Source organism: Chelonoidis abingdonii, chromosome 2 (assembly GCF_003597395.2).
Source record: "Chelonoidis abingdonii isolate Lonesome George chromosome 2, CheloAbing_2.0, whole genome shotgun sequence".
Taxonomy (NCBI): domain Eukaryota; kingdom Metazoa; phylum Chordata; order Testudines; family Testudinidae; genus Chelonoidis; species Chelonoidis abingdonii.
Genome location: NC_133770.1, coordinates 56,787,698 through 56,805,785, shown reverse-complemented (window position 1 = coordinate 56,805,785; position 18,088 = coordinate 56,787,698). Strand labels below are relative to the sequence as shown.

At 43.3% G+C, this 18,088-nt stretch overlaps 1 protein-coding gene and 1 long non-coding RNA gene across 3 annotated transcripts; one reads left to right on the top strand and one right to left on the bottom strand.

The window, feature by feature from the left end:
- Positions 1–2,375: 2,375 nt before the first annotated feature.
- On the bottom strand, positions 2,376–5,500 carry ARL4A (ARF like GTPase 4A). 2 transcript variants are annotated; one of them, XM_075062384.1, is made up of 2 exons: positions 5,455–5,500; positions 2,376–5,080 (listed from the first exon to the last, which is right to left on the bottom strand). In XM_075062384.1, the coding sequence occupies exon 2, from the start codon at positions 4,997–4,999 to the stop codon at positions 4,397–4,399; it is 603 nt and encodes a 200-aa protein (XP_074918485.1). In that variant the 5' UTR covers positions 5,000–5,080; positions 5,455–5,500; the 3' UTR covers positions 2,376–4,396. The 2 variants fall into 2 exon arrangements, with proteins under 2 accessions (XP_074918485.1, XP_032651576.1); XM_032795685.2 differs by lacking the exon at positions 5,455–5,500 and adding an exon at positions 5,197–5,337.
- Positions 5,501–6,126: 626 nt separating this feature from the next.
- LOC142046196 (uncharacterized) lies at positions 6,127–8,182 on the top strand. Its single transcript, XR_012655095.1, has 3 exons — positions 6,127–6,352; positions 7,175–7,570; positions 8,136–8,182. It is a non-coding gene; the product is annotated as an uncharacterized LOC142046196 (long non-coding RNA).
- The last annotated feature ends 9,906 nt before the right edge of the window (positions 8,183–18,088 follow it).

Sequence of the window (18,088 nt, the reverse complement as noted above, 5' to 3'; positions counted from 1 at the left end):
ACCCTGCAGAGTCATTGAGTCCAGCCCCCTGCCTTCACTAACAGGACCAAGTACTGATTTTGCCCCAGATCCCTGGGTGGCCCCCTCAATGATTGAACTCACAACCCTGGGTTTACCAGGCTAATGCTCAAACCACTGAGCTATCCCTCCTCCATTGTATTTAACACCATTATAAATGCTGGAGGCAAAGTGGGGTATGGGGTGGAGGCTAACAGCTCGCAACCCCCTGTGTTATAACCTCACCACCTTGAGAACCCCTCTTTTAGACATTGGCTGTAGAAAGCAGTAAATACATATAGCTATTGTTCCATTGATACAAAGATTTTTATTTTGCTGCGGGGGGGGGGGGGGGGGGGGGGAGAGAATGATTTAGGTTACCAAACTGCAACCTCTCAAATGTTGGTTTGCTGACATGTACAGTGATTAAAATTCAGAGTATTGAAAAACTGAATAGCCAATATATGTTCAAAGCAACACTCTGATTAATGTAAGGCCAGGACCTGCAATGTATCACAGATCAACAGTATTTGCTAGCTAAAACATATTAATTCATATTCTTCAGGAAAAATAGTTTATGTAAAGTGATTAAGCCTGTACAATCAATCAAAGAAACCTCACATTTTTAAAGATAAAACCTGAGAAATTAACAGTTTCTTTGATTGGGTCTCACAGTGTTTGTTTTCCTCACACAGTAATTGTTGATTTAGGTATAATCATCCTAGATTCAAACATAGGTAAAGTTACTGATGTAACTCATTCCCTTTGACACAGCTGCTCCAAGCAGTTTCACATTCCTAAGTATTTCCTAGTGTGTTTAAAATGTCCTTATATGAAATAGCTGTTACTTTTATTAAACCAGTTTATAAAGTAATCTACATTAACAAAAGACATTTACCAAACCTTTAATTTCTATAACAGTGAAGTAACTTGAATTGAAACAAAAGTTTGTTTTAACTTTAGTTTATTTCAAATAAAGACTTCCTTGCACATCCCAACTTCAGCTTACTGTAGAAATCATAGCTCTGGGTTGAAGCTTTCTTATGTTAAGTGATAACACTGCTCCCAGTCAATGTTATGTAATACTACATTATAATAAGGGGAATAGTGATTCGTACATGAACAAGGCTACTTTAAGAACAGCCAGGATCTCCCGCAGAAAGTCTCTTACTGCACTCATTATGAGGCTCAAGATATAATGTGCAACCATGTTCACATCCCACTGTTTCCAACTGTTCTTCATAAAGTTACCAAGGAGTAGGGTGCCAATAGGGAGTGCATTAACACTAGTATTTCTTGATACAGTTAAGGGAAATAGGGTTGATCTTTCAAGCTAATATACACTTAACTCCCATTGACAGCATCATAGAGTATTCTTTAGATACTATTCAGAGCAGGTTGGGTAGATAGGAAAGAAAGGTTTTTTTACAAGGCTTTGGGGCAAGAAGCACAATCAGTTCCTCACAAAATTTACTTTACAAACTATTAAGCTCTCAGATGAAGCAGAGCATGTTCCACAGCATGCAACCTTCACTCATGAGCCGTAAGAAAGAGACTGGCATTTCAATGCCTCCTTGTACAATAGTACTGTACAACCTGCTAATTAGAGTATGGAGGGGGGAGGGGAGCTGGAGCTTTGCCAATATAAGCCAAACTGGCCTCAGCCCTTTGGGAATAAAAACGTACAACATAAAGATGTAGAATCAGTTTTGGTGGGCAATGATACACTACATTTGGAACAGTTTCATTCAAAAACTTCAAAGGTGAGGGATTTTTATTTTTTTGAGCTATGTGCTTCCAGTTGTACAACTGTACCCACCAAATTTTGGAAAAAAGAAAAAAAAAAAGTAGCCCAACATGTTTCTCTGTCAAAACTGAATGATCTTGAAATCAGAATAGTGTACACAAGTGTTTGACAGCAATTATGGGGCACTTTGTATTGGTACTGCCATTGAGATTTCCAAGTCAGTGCAAGGGATTTACTCTCATTCTCCATTAAAAATCAAGAAGCAGTGTGGCTGAATCCTCTACACTGCTTTGAAAATTTCAATCTACGTCTGTTTACAATGAAGAAGTACCACATATTTCATCTACATAGTAGAAAAACCCCACCTTTCTAGCATAAATGCTAAACCAAGTAAAAATGTTAGTCTGAGCTGATTAAAGGATTTAATACTACCATTGTAGTCTGTTAATATGGTACATGATTTCAGAACTTTGAGAATTTGAGAGCTACCCCAGAAAATACGTATGCAACATGTAAATCTGTTCATGAGAAGGGAAGGTTTACAATACACACAATCACTGCACGAGGAGAGAAATGGCTATAGCTAGAAGCAAAGTGTTCTGTTACAAACATACGGAACATAATACAAGTATGCCATTGATATTAAGTCTTTAATGAGATACCTGTGATTTATAACATTGTCACATTTATGAATCTCACCACATTTATAAGAGTTTGATTTTCATGCAGATTGTTCTACTGCTATTGAGAGCGAGATTTGCACATAGAGGCCAACAAGAACACTTCACTGCAACTCAAGGAAGTCAAACACCTTCTCCCTGCAGACTTGTTTTGAGTTCTGTTTATTGAGGTTTAAGAAGTTATCCACATTTCTATAAATATAGACATTACTGAGTAAGTGACTTTCAATGTCACTAGTGCAGGTACATATATAACCAACATACAAAAGCTCCACTGGAAGCTACTTCAATTTTCAAAAGGACCAGGCTGTCATTTAAAAAAAAAAAAAAGCTGTCACTTTCAATTATGAAAAAAAACTAAAGTGCATTTTTGGTTACCTTATGGACAAACAGCTGCTGGCCATGATGTTTGATTTTATACAGATATCAATACCTTACATTGATTGACATTCAGCTGTTATCCTCTTAATACACGGCAGTAGATAAGAATGCAGTAACTTTGCTGGTTGAGTGAGTAAGAGGAAACAATTCTTGGATTGTTCTTTTAAGACTGATATTTCTAATGGAAGTTTCAAGATAATCTAACATTCTGTTTTACAGCACCACTAAAATTAATCTTAAAATTCAGACTCTAGTTTAGCCCTTTTCATTTGCTAATCAAGATGTCTAGACAACTGCTTGAAGTTCTGTACCAGTAAGAAAAACTATTCTCTCTTCTCATTAGACATACTGTCCTGCCCAGTTAATACTGTTTGCGCACTTTGTAAACAAGAACAGCTTAAAGCATAATTAGAGCACAGGCCATCTTTAAACTGATGTTTTCCCAGTGTCAAAGTGTTTCAAGTGTATAAAGCTTCTTTACTTTTCTAACCACAAGCACGACAAAAACTGTAATAAAAAAGGCTATATAGAAAGTGACCTAGCAGTGTAAGTAACAAACCTGGGCATTTCTGCAGATACAAAAAGTGTGCTCTGTTGACTTTAGTTCTCTTTATATTTCATTATGATCAAGTTTTATTGCCATCATCTAAAGAGCCCAGAATGCTGCACTGCTAAAAGTCTTGGGAGACCTAAATCGCTGTATGCATCTCCTTTACTGAAACAAATTAACTTCAGTGTTGATAAAGAATTAACTTGGGGATGTCAGAGTAACTTAACAACAAACAAGGTTTCTGGAACAAATCTCCAAATGACATAAGCATATTTTAAATGCATAGCTATTTCTAAGAAGACTACACACCAAATCATGCTACATGTTGGGAAAACTAATCCATGCTCTTGCATGTTGTGTACTTGTCTAACAAATCTTATTTCCTCTACCAGTTGCAGAATCTACAGCACTGAAGTTTCAAGTATTAGAACTAAAAGTGATTCAACTTCAAAAGTGCCAAATTAAAAAACATACCACATAGTCAAACTCTCTCATGGAAATCATTACCAAAGAAGATAAAACCCCAAGTCTCACAGTCTCCTGATGTAATGGATTGCTAATTTCATACACCTTGTTGAAACCAATATTTTTAAAGCTGTATATATTCACCTAAAATACTCAACTTACGAGCATTAGAAGTTTTAACACACTGAATGCCTTCAATGCAAATTTCTTGTAAAAATGCACCCTCAAATATATGAATACAAACACCAAGCAAAAAAAAAACAAAACACCTCATTTTATTTGGCTATTTAGATATCCAGGTCACATTTACCCACTCATCTGTTTCCTGATAGCTTTATATTACTTTATAGGGCATCCGAAATAATACAGTGCCAGAAACCTTGGAAAAGCTATTTTCTGGTTTTGCTTTTCAAAAGGTTCTGTGTTTGCACAACTTCCACAAAGCAAGGTTGTGCAACTGATTGTTTAACATAACTAAGCTTTGACAGCCTCCAAGCAAGCAGGTCAGGCTTTGGAAGCTGTTATGTCAAATTCTGACCATGGAACTACTCTAAGACAGAAGTGTGGAAATAGAACTCATCTCTTCTTTTTCTGCTGTCTCAACATTTTTCTTCGCTTAATTATCATATCATGTAGTTTTTCAAGTCCCTCTTTGAGTCCATCCCCTATGATCGCACAGGTAGGCTGCAGATGCCAGGGAGTAGAAGAGCTCAGCTCGCTCATTGCTAACATCTTCTCGATTTCTGAGAGAGAGAGGGAATTCCTCAGGTCCTGTTTGTTTGCCACTATAAGGACAGGCACGCCTTGATTTTCAGATATCCTAGTAATTTTATGAAGTTCTGTCTTGGCTTCCTCCATCCTTTCGATGTCGACAGAGTCCACCACAAACACGATGCCATCCGTGCACCTGGTGTAGGACTTCCACAGGGGCCTCAGCTTCTCCTGGCCTCCCACGTCCCAGAAGTGGAAAGTGACCGTTTTCGAGCTGCCCAGCGTCACTTTGATTTTCTCCGTGTTAAAGCCCTTGGTTGGCACAGTGTTGACGAACTCGTTGAACTGCAGCCTGTAGAGCACGGTGGTCTTGCCCGCCGAGTCGAGCCCCAGGATCACGATGTGGAAGCACTGGAAGGAGGGCAGGCTGGAGAGGATCGGCGTCTGGTCCGAGAGCCCATTCCCCATCGCCGGCGGCGGGGGGACAGCGAGCCGTCGCCAACACAGGCACAGCCGGGCTCCCTTCGGCCGCCGCGCCGCGCTCAGACCCTGCCAGCGACAAGAGAGGTGTTAGCCCCGGTGACTGACCGGCCGCCCGGCCCCAGGCTGAGGGGAGCCGGGACCTAGGTCCGCGCTCAGCCCCACCACACGCCCCGCGCACGTACCCCGGCTAGCGAAGCCCGCGCCTCACGCCGCTGGCGGCCCCATGTCCCTGCCCGAGCGCCCAGCACCGCGGTAACTCCCTACTCGCCGCAACGCCGCCTCCTCCGCGTCTGCCGGACTGTGAAGCAGCGCCCGCTCCACCCGGCACTGACCGAACCCCGCCCCCTGCCCACAGCGCGCCGCTCATTGGCCGCTGGGACCTGCGGGGTAGGGAGTAAAGCGAGGGCCGCCTCCCATTGGCGCAGGCATCCGCCACTCACCAAGGGCCTCCGCTGCGGGTTCCCCTTCTGCCGGGTTTACACACGATGCGGCGGGGGCGGGGGCGGGGGCGGGGCAGAACGTTGTGCCCTCAAGGCAGGGCGCTCAGTGCACACTACGTCCCCCAGTCCGTGGCGCGGAGCTCCAACGTAGCCACGCCCCCCAACCTGCCCTTATCATGGGCGGTGGATGGAGCAACATCCCCGAGCAGGAGGCGCCCGGCCCGCGCCCCAAGAGCCCCGCATCAGCTCTTAAGCCAGGGCGGGGCTGCACCTTTAAGCCGTAGAGACCCAGCTGCGCGCCAGGATCTGCACCCGACACGGGAAGGGAGGGGGCCCGGTTAGCCTCCTTCCCTGGGACCCTGCCCCGTGCCCCCTCCCTCGCCCTCGGGGAGAAGCGCGGAAAACCACCTTGACCCACCAATTCCCGAGGGCGGCGGGGAGGGGTGTGAGGCTTCCCGCGCGCTCGCACACCCCAGCGTCATAGCCAATGGCCTCCCCATTGGCCCCATGCACATCAGTCTCCTAGCAACCCGCTTCAAACGGCTCTGGCGCGTTCTCGTCCCCCTTGCGCCAACTCCTCCGTCCGCCCCGTTGTGCTCAGGTCACGCCCTCTGCGCGGGCGCGGAGACCCCCTCGTACCCGCTACAGCCCGCGCCCGCCCAGCCACCTGGTCCTGAAGTAGGGGAGGCACATCTTACCCCGTGCAGTGCTACAGCTAATGAAAACTCCGCACCTGCAGTGGTTGATATTTCAATGCCAGTGAAATGAGGCCAGTAGTCAAGAAGGAAATGTGCCAACAGTAACTATGTAGCAGAAGATCCTGCCTATGATCAAGAAACTCAAGCGCAACAGAAACATGTAGCTCTTAGGCAGCAAGAGCAATTCAGGAGTATTCCAGGTTTGATCTTGACTGACATTGGAATTATTGACAAGAGTAGTGTTGCCCAAATGTAATCTTTTCTTCAAATTACACCTCTACCCCATATAAGGCGACCTGATATAACACGGGTTCACATACAAGGTGGTAAAGCAGTGCTCTGGGGGGCAGGGCTGCGCACTCTGGTGTATCAGCCTGTCAGTGTGTCTGGCTCTGACACACTGCTCTGAGCCCTGTGTTAAGGCTGCTGGGCTGGAGCCAAGAGGTTGGATAAGGGGCAGAGGGTCTCGGGGTGGTCAGGGAGCGGGGGGGGGGGGTTGGATAGTCTGACTGTTCTGGGGGTGAGGCACTCAGGGGACAGGGAATGGTGGTGTTGGATAGGGCATGGGGAGGCCTGTCAAAGAGTGTGTGGATAGGAGTCGAGGCAGTCAGGGGACAGGGAGCAGTGGGGCTTAGATAGCGGCGGGTCATGTAGGGGGGGGGTTTTGGAGGGGGGTAGGGGGGGGAGGAGTGGGGGGGTGGATGGGTTGGGGGTAGAGGGGTCAGAGGGCAGGAAGTAGGTGGGGGTCAGATAGGGGATGGGGCCAGGCTGTTTGGGGAGGCCCAGCCTTCCCTACCCGGACCTCCATGCAGTTTTGAACCCTGATGTAGCCCTCGGGCCAAAAAATTTGCCTACCCATGCATTAGGCGTTCTTATCTCTCCTACCTATTTTAATCTTGTTTTTAAATTGTGTGCAGTGTAGACTAAACTTAAATTGTCTCACTAGTTGTATTTTGGAAACATTGTAACTCTAGGCTGACATTTTCTAAACAAAACAAAAAATATTGTTTGCATTACTACAGTATTAAAATACCACTGACATGATGGCAAGTAGTTCACTGCCACGGAAACGAAAGGCATGGACAGTCAAAAAAAAATTGGAAGCTTTGGCCAGACTGAAAACAGGAATGAGCCAAGCAAAAGTCTCAAAAGAACTAGGAGTGGGGGATATCAACATTAAGAGGGTGGATCAAAATTACAATCAATGCTTGTTGAACTGGTTGAAAATGAAGGCCTGGAAAGGAAGCGCCTAAAAACTGCTCAGGATAACCAACTAGATAGAGCAGTATTTACGTGGTTTACCCAAGGATGCTCTGCAGGCACGCCAATTTCTGGTGACATTATGAGGAAACAAGCGGAGAAACTGAAGAAGGATCTCTATTTTAGATGCTCGGGCAAGGACATTTCTGCACATCAAGGTAATGAATTTAAAGCTAACAGTGGATGGCTTAATTATTTTAAAAAATGTCATGGCATTTGGCAAGTATCAGAGGGGTAGCCGTGTTAGTCTGGATCTGTAAAAAGCGACAGAGTCCTGTGGCACCTTATAGACTAACAGAAGTATTGGAGCATAAGCTTTCGTGGCTGAATACCCCCTTCGTCAGATGCATGTAGTGGAAATTTCCAGAGGCAGGTATAAATATGCAGGCAAGAATCAGTCTAGAGATAACGAGGTTAGTTCAGTCAGAGAAGATGAGGCCCTCTTCTAGTAGTTGAGGTGTGAACACCAAGGGAGGAGAAACTGCTTTGTCGTTGGCTAGCCATTCACAGTCTTTGTTTAATCCTGAGCTGATGGTGTCAAATTTGCAAATGAACTGAAGTTCAGCAGTTTCTCTTTCAAGTCTGGTCCTGAAGTTTTTTTGCTGCAGGATGACTCTTTGAATCTGCTTTTGTGTGTCAAGGGAGGTTGAAGTGTTCTCCTACAGGTTTTTGTATATTGCTATTCCTAATATTTGACTTGTGTCTATTTATTCTTTTACGTAGGGATTGTCCATTTTGGCCGATGTACATAGCAGAGGGGCATTGCTGGCACATGATGGCGTATATTATATTGGTGGTGTGACAAAGTTCTTCCTCTACCTTGGTGGGTCCTGTGCTTATTGGTGGATTTTGTCACCTCACAGATCCACCCTGTGGGTCAGGAAACAGCCCAGAGACCTTCCCCTCTGGTAAAAGCCACAGTCCAGGTCAATTCCTTCTATTTTGATCAGGAATTGGGAGGTTTGGGGGGAACCTGGCGCTGCCCTCTACTCCAGGTTCCAGCCCAGGGCCCTGTGGACTGCAGCTGTCTAGCGTGCCTCCTGGTACAGTTGCTTGACAGCTACAATTCCCTGGGCTACTTCTCCATGGCCTCCTCCCAGCACCTTCTTTGTCCTCACCACTGGACCTTCCTCCTGATGTCTGATAACACTTGTACTTCTCAATCCTCCAGCAGTATGCCTACTCACTCTCAGCTTCTTGCACGCCTCTTGCTCCCAGTTCCTTGCAGGTACTTCCTCTCCTCTGGTTCCCCTTGGCCTGACTGGAGTGAGCCCTTTTATTGCATCAGAGGGCCTTAATTAGAGTCAGGTGCTTAACAGCCTCACCTGACTCTTAGCAGGTTAATTGGAGTCAGGTGTTCTCCTGGTCTGGAGCAGCCCCTGCTCTGGTCACTCAGGGAACAGAAAACTGCTTATTCAGTGGCCAGTATATCTCCCTTCGACTACTCTGCTGTTTCCAACTGGCCTGGGTCTATTACAGTGGATGTTTAGGTGAATGAATTGGTGATGTTGTGGCTGATCTGATTAGGTCCTGTGATGGTGTCGCTGGTGTAAATATGTGGGCAGAATTGGCATCGAGGTTTGTTGCATGGATTGGTTCCTGAGTTGGAGTTACTATGGTGTGGTGTGTTTGGTTGCTGGTGAGAATATCCTTACGTTTGGCAGTTGTCTGTGGGCAAGGACTGGCCTGCCTCCCAAGGCCTGCGAAAGCGAGGGATCGTTGTCCAGGATGGGTTGTAGATCACTGATGATGGGTTGGAAAGGTTTTAGCTGAGGACTGTAGGTGATGGCCAGTGGAGTTCTGTTGGTTTCTTTCTTGGGCTTGTCTTGGAGCAGGAGGCTTCTGGGTACACGTCTGCCTCTGTTGATTTGTTTCCTTATTTCAAGAATCAAGAAATTGAATTTGCTGGATGTATTTAACTTAGGCGAGACAGCCTGGCTAGGAATCACTCTGTCAATGATAGAGAAATGTTGGCATCGTGGTCTCAAAAGTGTTTTTGTTACTGAAAGTGATGACAACCAAGATGAGGAAGAAGATGAAGATGAGAACAACTTTGAAGGTTTTACAGAAGAAGAGGCCATGGAGGCAGAACGAGTCTACAGGGAATTTATGGCTCGAAGTGGGGTAGCTGATGTTCAAGAGTGGATGGAGGTGGATGCTATGTGTCCAACCTATGAACGACTTGCAGACATAGATATAATTCATAATGTTGCCCCTCAACCACCTGGTGCCTCAGAAAATGTGTCTAACCCTGAGGATAGTGACAAAGAACCCTCAGAGCCACCGCCCAAAACTGCTGATGCGGTTGTAAGGTTAGAGATTGGTCTTAAGTGGCTAGAAAGGCAGGATGTAGATAGACTACTGCAGTTAAAATCCATAATTGACCTGACGAAGAAGGTGGCTCGCAGTAGCAACAAAATATAACAATTTTTTTAAAAAATTAAAAAAATGTTAAGGGGTGCATCTTAAATAAGGAAGCATTTTGTACCTCCCAAAAAGTTTTCAAACTACAGTGTATTTAATAGTTAACAGGTTATATTACGTAACAACCTATGTACAACATAGTTGGCTAAGTGACAAAGTGGCCCATGCTCCTATTTGCTAAAATACCAAAATCCTTTTCTACAACAATTTGTAAGGATGTGTAATTAAAAGCATTTTCTGATATTTTGTGAATTTGGCATTTTCCTAAGCATTACACACAGACAAAACAATTGATGTATGATGAAACCTAGCCCACATGGTTACATTTAGCAGTGTTTAGTACCTATGTTGTTAATATACTGTATCTTTTAAGTAAGCTTATAAAATAATTGTAATTAAAGAAAGGAGATACAATTTAACCATTGTGGAACAGATTTATTTACTGCATATACTGTGTTAGTTCTAACAAAAATGATTTGTTGACTATTAATAATGGAAATGCTCCAGGCCAAAGCAAGTTTGATATAACGCGGTTTCACCTATAACACAGTAAGATTTTTTGGCTCCTGAGGACAGCGTTATATTGGGGTAGAGGTGTAGTTTTGAAATTCCAAGTAACAGTCCACAAGATGCTGATAATCGTGCTTTCCCTACTCATCTGCTGACAAAAACTCTTCAAAATGGTGAGACCTTCACAAGAGAGTGGTTATGTTGGAGTACAGAAAAACAATCTCTGTACTGTGCACCCTGCTTCATTTTGAACAAAAGTGCTGCAAATGCATCTGTTCTCTCTGGTCAATCAAGATGGAGCATCAACAGAGGTTGAAGGAAGTTGAAAGACTGAATGCCATCACATGAGAGTTCAGTGTCACACAAAGAAAACTATGTTGCGTGGAAATCAGCCAGTAGGGCAGCATCAGCTGAAAGTTCAGTTGAGTATTTACTCTTGACTGAACTCTCTGTAGAAACTAATAACTGGGAAAAAAAACTTCTTGAGCACATCCTAAATGTCATCCTTTTTTCCTTTCTGAGCAGGGATTGACTTTCTTTGGTTCCAGTCAACATATTGGTGATCGTGCAAATGGAAACTTTCTAGGCATAGTTCAAATATGACCCACTTTTATCAGAGCATGTACAACGTGTTTGAGAATTGCAAGAGAGTCAAAAGCACATGCAAGTCCATTATCTACTCTCCACACGCATACAAAATGAGTTTATTGAGCTATGTGTATCATTCATACAAACAACAATTCTTGATGAGATTCGAAATGCCAATCATTGTTGATGCCACTTCAGATTGTTCTCACAAGGAACATACTACTGTGATTATTTGATATGTTAAGATTATAGACAGCTCAAAATTTTCAATTGAAGAAAAGTTTATTTTGTTTGATGGTTTCACGAGAAAAACTGGAAAATACATTGCTGCTCGAGTACTAGCAATTCTAGAAGGTTAGATTTTTTCAAGTCTGCATTGGTCAAGCCTATGACAATGGATCTAATATGTCTGGGAAGTACAAAAGTGTACAAGCAGTTCTGCTTGAGCATAATTCAAACTGTATTTTCTCCAGCTATGGAAATCACACACTAAACCTTGTAGGTGTTGACTGTGCTGAATCATGCAAGGAGGCAATTACTTACTTTAGAACTATTCAGCAAATGTACAGTCTTTTCAGTAGCAGTCCATAAAGGTAGGTAATTCTGAAGCAATATCTTCCTGATTCACTGCATGGGTTGTCCAAAACTAGATGGTCTGCAGGGATTGATGGTATTCAACCAGTTGTGCAGCGATTGAATTCAGTGAGAAAGGCTTTAAATGAGCTTGAATCTCTCAATCTCACTGCACAGGCTCAAACTGAACTTCAGTCTATTCAAAAGCACATGATCAAATTTGAATGCATTCTGATGTCATCTTTGTGGACGAAGCTACTTACAATGATCCAGCAAACTAATCTGGTAATTGAAGCACACAATGCTACATTTGATGTTGAGAGGGATAACATTGAAAGTCTTATCAGTGACATTCAACAGTTTCATGAACAATGGGATGTGATCCTGACTGATGCCAAATTAGTAGTACAGAATATTGGCATTTCATCTGTGTTCTCCACCAATCACAACTTACTTACTGAATCCAATGCTGAGCAGCATTATAGGGTCAATGTCTTCCTTGTCATCATTGACTCTATTTAGAGCCAGTGAAGTCAAAATTGAGCATGTGCTTATGTGCTTAACTCAGTTAGGTCTTTACATAAGTATAGGGAGAGAATTGGGGCCTTGGGTCACTGACCTGCTATGTTTTGATGGAAGAGAAATGGTGTCATGCTCAAAATTACATTTATCTTTTGGTTTCCAGAGCACTTCCCGCAGTCATGCCAGGGAATTTAAAAGAAAAGGCACTTTTTGACAAATTTCTGGCAATTTTATAATTCATTTTTTCCTTTCAAAGCCTACACTTTGTACCTTAGAAATTGAAATAGCAAAATATGTGTAAAATAAAATGTAATTGTGTGGTAAAAATATATTGGAGTAGCAGCAGAAATTGAAATCCACTATGTGTTGTAGCTGAGTCTTCATGTTATTAAAGTGTTAAGGCCCTAATCTTGCTTCCACTAAAAGTGACAAAACTCCCATTCACTCATCTGAGTTTGATTCTGCAGTGCTTTGCACGTTATGTAGTTATTTAGGTCCGGATCTTACCGCTGACTTCATCTACTCAGAGTGACCTGCTTTGTGTAGTCAATCACAGGATAGGGGCCTTCCCTCTCTTCAAAATAGGTGTAAAATGCTCCCCCAGTATAAGGGAGTGGATAATTCTGATTTTTGTAGTATTTTACACTCACTTTGCACAAGTATAAATGACCACACAGTGTTAAGGCAATAGTAAGTCATGCCTAGTGATAGCAGGATTGGGCCCTAAGGTCATATGTGTAGATATGTAGTTAAGTCAACTCAAGTTATACTATCATAAACCACTATAATTACATTGCTTGTGTATGTTCGCACAATGCTCCTGGTGTCAGCGGAGTGTGTCTACAGTGGTGTTGTAGCAAAAATAGAGAGAGAAGTGCACTATGGGTAGCTATCCTACGTGCAACTCACCACCTTCGGCCACTAGAAGTTCTGGGAATGGATCACAGTGCATGCTGGGTGCAAGCTCACTGTCCCTTGATGCAGTTCTCTGTCCTATCGTTCCATGGGCTTCCAACTACATTTTGTGCCATTTTTCAACAGCCCCTATAAACTGTGTGCCCACCAACTCTGTCTGAAAGCATGGATCCTGCACTGCTCTCCAGTTTTTTGATACGCATTATGAACACAATGCAGTGATCATGCAGTATTTCATGTGCTTTGAATCTGAAAATGAATCTGTAGTGCCTGCCCTGCTGTATGCCATGGAAAGAAACAATTTCAGATTGCTTTTGGCATTCGCAGAGCAGCTGCACATCATGGACTGTTGCTATCGGACTTGAGGAAAACAAGCACTGAGTGATGGGATTGCATTATTATGCAGGTATGGGCTGCAGAACTTTTGGATGCGCAAAACCACCTTCATAGAGCTGTGTGCAAAGCTCTGCCCTGCCCTCTGGTGCAAGGACACCAAAATGAGAGCTGCCCTCTCAGTGGAGAAGAGTGTGGCAATCGCTGTGTGGAAGCTGGCAATTCCAGACTGCTAGTGGTCAGATGCAAATCAGTTTGAAGTTGGGAAGTCCCTGTGGGGGTTGTGTTATGCAATGCAGGGTCATTAATTGCATCCTGCCAAGAAGGGGTGTGACTCTGAGCAATGTGCAGGAAATAGTGGATGTGCTTTGCTCCAGCACATTCTTCACACTTACCTCAGGGCCTTGTCCTGGTAGAGTCCCAGCAGCCAGCCTGGAGAACCATCCACTCTCCTTCAACTCTAGCAAGGAACTGATCTCAGTCTAGCCTTGCAGCTCTTATACTAGCCTGCAGGGTCCTGATTAGCTGCTTCCCACACAGCTGCTCTAAGCAGCATGGGGGAACCTCTCTACTGGCCTTTTCTGGGATGGGGTGTGGCAGGGCCACAAGGCCTCCACCAGGGGGCATCAGGGCATAGTCTACCCTGTCACAGTGACATTTATATTTGTTCTGAACTGCTGTGTTGAGCTAGACATGTAAGGCCCCTCAGTTTTACCATGCTGAAATCCTTTCAGTCGCTGGTCTGGCCTCCAAAGCCTTTTGAGAAAAAAATATTTTTTTCTGGAATGTTACCACTTTGAAGCTTGATTGCATGCCAGAGTTATTCTAAACCTCTTACAAATTTTATCAAGCTGAGGTTTCATTGTAAGCTATAGTCTCTTTACAGTGCATCTTTTGAACAAGGGTGTATATTTGCTTTTCCTTAATACATTGGAAGTAGATAATGTTTTCACCCCTCTAAGTCTGCCACGAATGTAGCGGACTGCACCAGATGACCTCTCAAGGTCCATTCCAGTCCCATGATTCTAAGTAGCTTTCAAGCTGATTAAGGCATTACTCCTTATGCATCTGAAGAAGTGTTTTTTTTACCCATGAAAGCTTATGCCCAAATAAATCTGTTAGTCTTTAAGGTGCCAGCAGACTCCTTGTTTTTTTTAAGGCATTACTGTTTCAAATACAAGTGCAATAATGCCTGAAGGTATCTACTTTATTTTGTTACTGTACAGTTCTGCCTAATATTGGCAGATATTTTCTCCAGTCCAGACTAACAGGCATATCGAAAGTAAATTGGACAAAGTGATATTGAAGGAATCTGAAAGATAACTAAATTAAAATTTATAAAAATAAATACATTAAAAATAATATATTGGTGACCTGTATAACTCACTGCAACAATATAGCATTGAAACCAAGAGCTTCAGAGGATTCAAATAAATATTAGATTTAAAATGTATCTGGATGACACTATCCACAGTTACATTAGGTAGGATAAAAAAAATGGGATATAAGCTCTTACACTTCAGAACATAAGCCAACTACTAACTGAAGGGTGGTAAGAAGAAATATCTCTCTCAGCAGATTAGTCCTGTCCACCACAGGGCTTCTTGTACCTTCCTCTAAAGAATCTGGTGCTAGCCATTTGCAGGAATAGGATGCTAATTCCCATGTTTATCCCCCAAAATGCAGTGTTACCACTGGACAATATAATTTAACTTCTTTTGTATCATATCCCTCACACAAACCAAATCCAAAAACACTTCACAAAGTTTAGTGTGGTTACAAAGTTATCATTGAGTAGAGTGATAAGCTGCTGTCTGTTAGGGGCAGTTGAAGTTTATATTGACCATCTTCCCCCCCCCACGACTTGGTGATTTGGGTGATGCTGTATGGAATATAGGTGACAATTTACTGTTATTGATACCAATATTACAAAATTGCAATGAATCTTCTACAAGATATGCCATGTAATGTATCAGTGGAAAAGTTATGGTTTGCTAAATATAAGTTTGTTTATATGTCTGTATCATCTTTATATCATGAGTTACAAATATGTGTGATAAATTTGTAGCTCAGATTTGTGCTGTGTTTCTGGGTGACTCTCCCAGACGGATTGTCATCAGCACTATCCAGTCTACTTGATGGCCCATCAAGAGTAATCAGCTCTACAATGAACCCATTGAGAGAAGCAAGGGGCTACAGCTATGCGTCAGTAGGACATGTAGGAACATGCCTATGGACAGGGGACCCCAAATACTTTTCCATACCCATGTGCTGTGAGCTTGTGTTTGGGACAAAGGATGTATAAGCTACATAGGTGCCAACTCTGGGTGCTCTAGGACTGGAGTACTCATGGAAAAAAATAGTGAATGCTCAGCACCCACCAATCAGCTGTTTGGCAGTGGGCAGAAAGCACTGGGGGGAGGTGGCACAGCAGGGGTGGGAAGAGGAAGGGCGAGTGTGGGGCATGCTCAGGGGAGGGGACGGAGCAGGGGTGGGAAGAGGTGGGGGACAGTGGGGGACACTTAGGGGGCAGGGCCTCAGGGATGGGGAGGGGCCTTGGGCAAAGGGACAGAGTTGGGAGCGTGGCCTTCGGGCAGAGAGGGGGTGAAGCACCTACTCGAAAAGAAGAAGTCTTTTAACATTGAACCATTTAACAGCTCTCTTGTTCTTTTCTTTTATAATAAATCTTTGATTTTAGATACTAAAGGATTGGCTGGCCATGTGGTATTTTGCATAAGATCCAAACTAGTATTGATCTGATAATGTGGCTGGCCCTTTGGGGATCAGAAGAACATTCTGTATAGTGAACAGAGTTTTAAATAACTTCTCAGTTTACTGGACCTATTTGCTGACTGGGAGCCAGAGACTGAAATGCAAAAAAGGGGGCTATGTGATTCCCCCCACCCCCAGTTTCTTGATAACCAGTGTGGAGGGCCAGGAGCACAGTTTATGACTGGTTGGTGAATCTAATTACAGTGTTAACCTCCATTTTTTTTGCAGCTTGCCCTGACCTTGGCATTTTCATTGTGGGCTACCCTAGGCACCTCTGGTCACAATTTGTCATTCACATGCTTTTAGAACCAAATTTTGGCTATTTAATTAAAAATTAAAATTACAGGGAGCCAGTACAAGGCCTACATGTCACTTAAATTGCCCTATTTTGATGGCTTCCAACGTGTGTGTACCAAGGAATGCCACTCAATAGCTGGGCATGATAAGGTTGTCAGTGATGGACATAAAATGAATATCCCTCCGGAATGTCTTATTGATCTGGGAGTGTCATAAGTAGATAGGTAAGGGTTAATTTTCTTTTACCTGTAAAGGGTGAACAAAGGGAACCAAACACCTGACCAGAGGACCAATCAGAGAACTGGATTTTTTAAAAGTCAGGGGCGGGAATTGTGTACTCTAGGTCTTTTGTTTCTCCCAGCTATGGAGGAAACAACTTTCCTGTTAACTCCTATTTCTTTCTAATTTCTCCTACAAAGTGTAAGTACAAAGGCAACAAGGCAAATAGGCTGTTATATGCTTTGTGTTGTATTTACATGTGTGTTGATGTGCTGGACTGGTTTAATTTGGCTATCTTTTAAATCAGACTGTTTATTCATATTTTCTTATAAGCAAGAGCCTGTATTGATCTCTTAATGCAGTAATATTGTTTTGTATTTTCTTTCTTTTTATATAAAGTTCTTTTTTAAAACCTGGCTGAGGTTTTTGGGGTTTCTCCGGTGAGGCTACAGGAAGGGGGGGGTGGAAAATCCCTTTATATTAGCTTTACTAGATTTGAAGGCATCGCCTCAGGGGGAGGGTGATTTCCCTCTTTGTTTTGCCTTCAAGAAGTTAAGTACTGCATCGCCCAGGCTCACCCAGGGAGGGAAGCTGGGGAGCAGATAACGAGGAGACAAGGGGGAGGAGCTTGTTTTCCCGTTGAGATAGGGAGACCCAGGGGTTCTGGGTCTTGGGGGTCCCCCAGGGAAAGGTTGGGGTGACTCGGGGTGACCAGGGGCCCTAAAATCCTGGTTGGTGGCAGCGAGATCAGAGCCAAGCTGGGTATAAGCTTGGGGAGAGTTTTATGTAAGCACTCATATTTTTGGACGCTAAAGTCCAGATTTGAGACAGACGCTTACCACAGGGAGGTACCCAATTTGCAAGGAGGCCATGTGGCTTTGGGATTTCCCATGGTGGTGATGATAATTTGAGGGCTTGAAAGTGTTTTATGCATACCACTCAAGTGCCTCTCATTTTGAGCACCATCAATCATTTATTGCTCGATCTGCTCCCAATCAAGTCAATGGAAAAACTCTCACTGACTTGAATGGTATAGCATCAAGCCCTTAGGCATCAAATTTACCTACATCCCACACAAATGTGGTGAGTCCCTCACTTTTATTATAAAGATTATTTACATCAGTAATAAAGAATTACAGAACTTAAGAAAGGAAGCCCATAGCATTTAAAGTCTCCTCTTCATGAGTAATTTTTTGTGTTCCTCACTTTGTCACATATGCCATGTCCCACATTAGGCCTCAGCAGATTGAGGTATGGATGCTAGCCCTTGCAAAAAGCTAACTTCACCATATATGACCTGGACAGTATTTCACATTGGTATGACATTCTGTAATGTATATAGAGTGACACTGCTGAGCTAATATCTGCTCACCAAGGAGACAAAAACTCCTGACCATTTTAATTATAAACCCAGATGGCAATGCTTATTATGCATTTTAATATTCTTTGTTAAGCAATAAAGTACAACAGAGAGGTTATTTATTATGAGACAGCTACTTCCTTGAATGAATTATAAGACTCAA

What these genes read in the sequence shown, in the direction of transcription:
- ARL4A (XM_075062384.1), bottom strand. Translation starts at nt 4,999, where the DNA reads ATGGGGAATGGGCTCTCGGACCAGACGCCGATCCTCTCCAGCCTGCCC.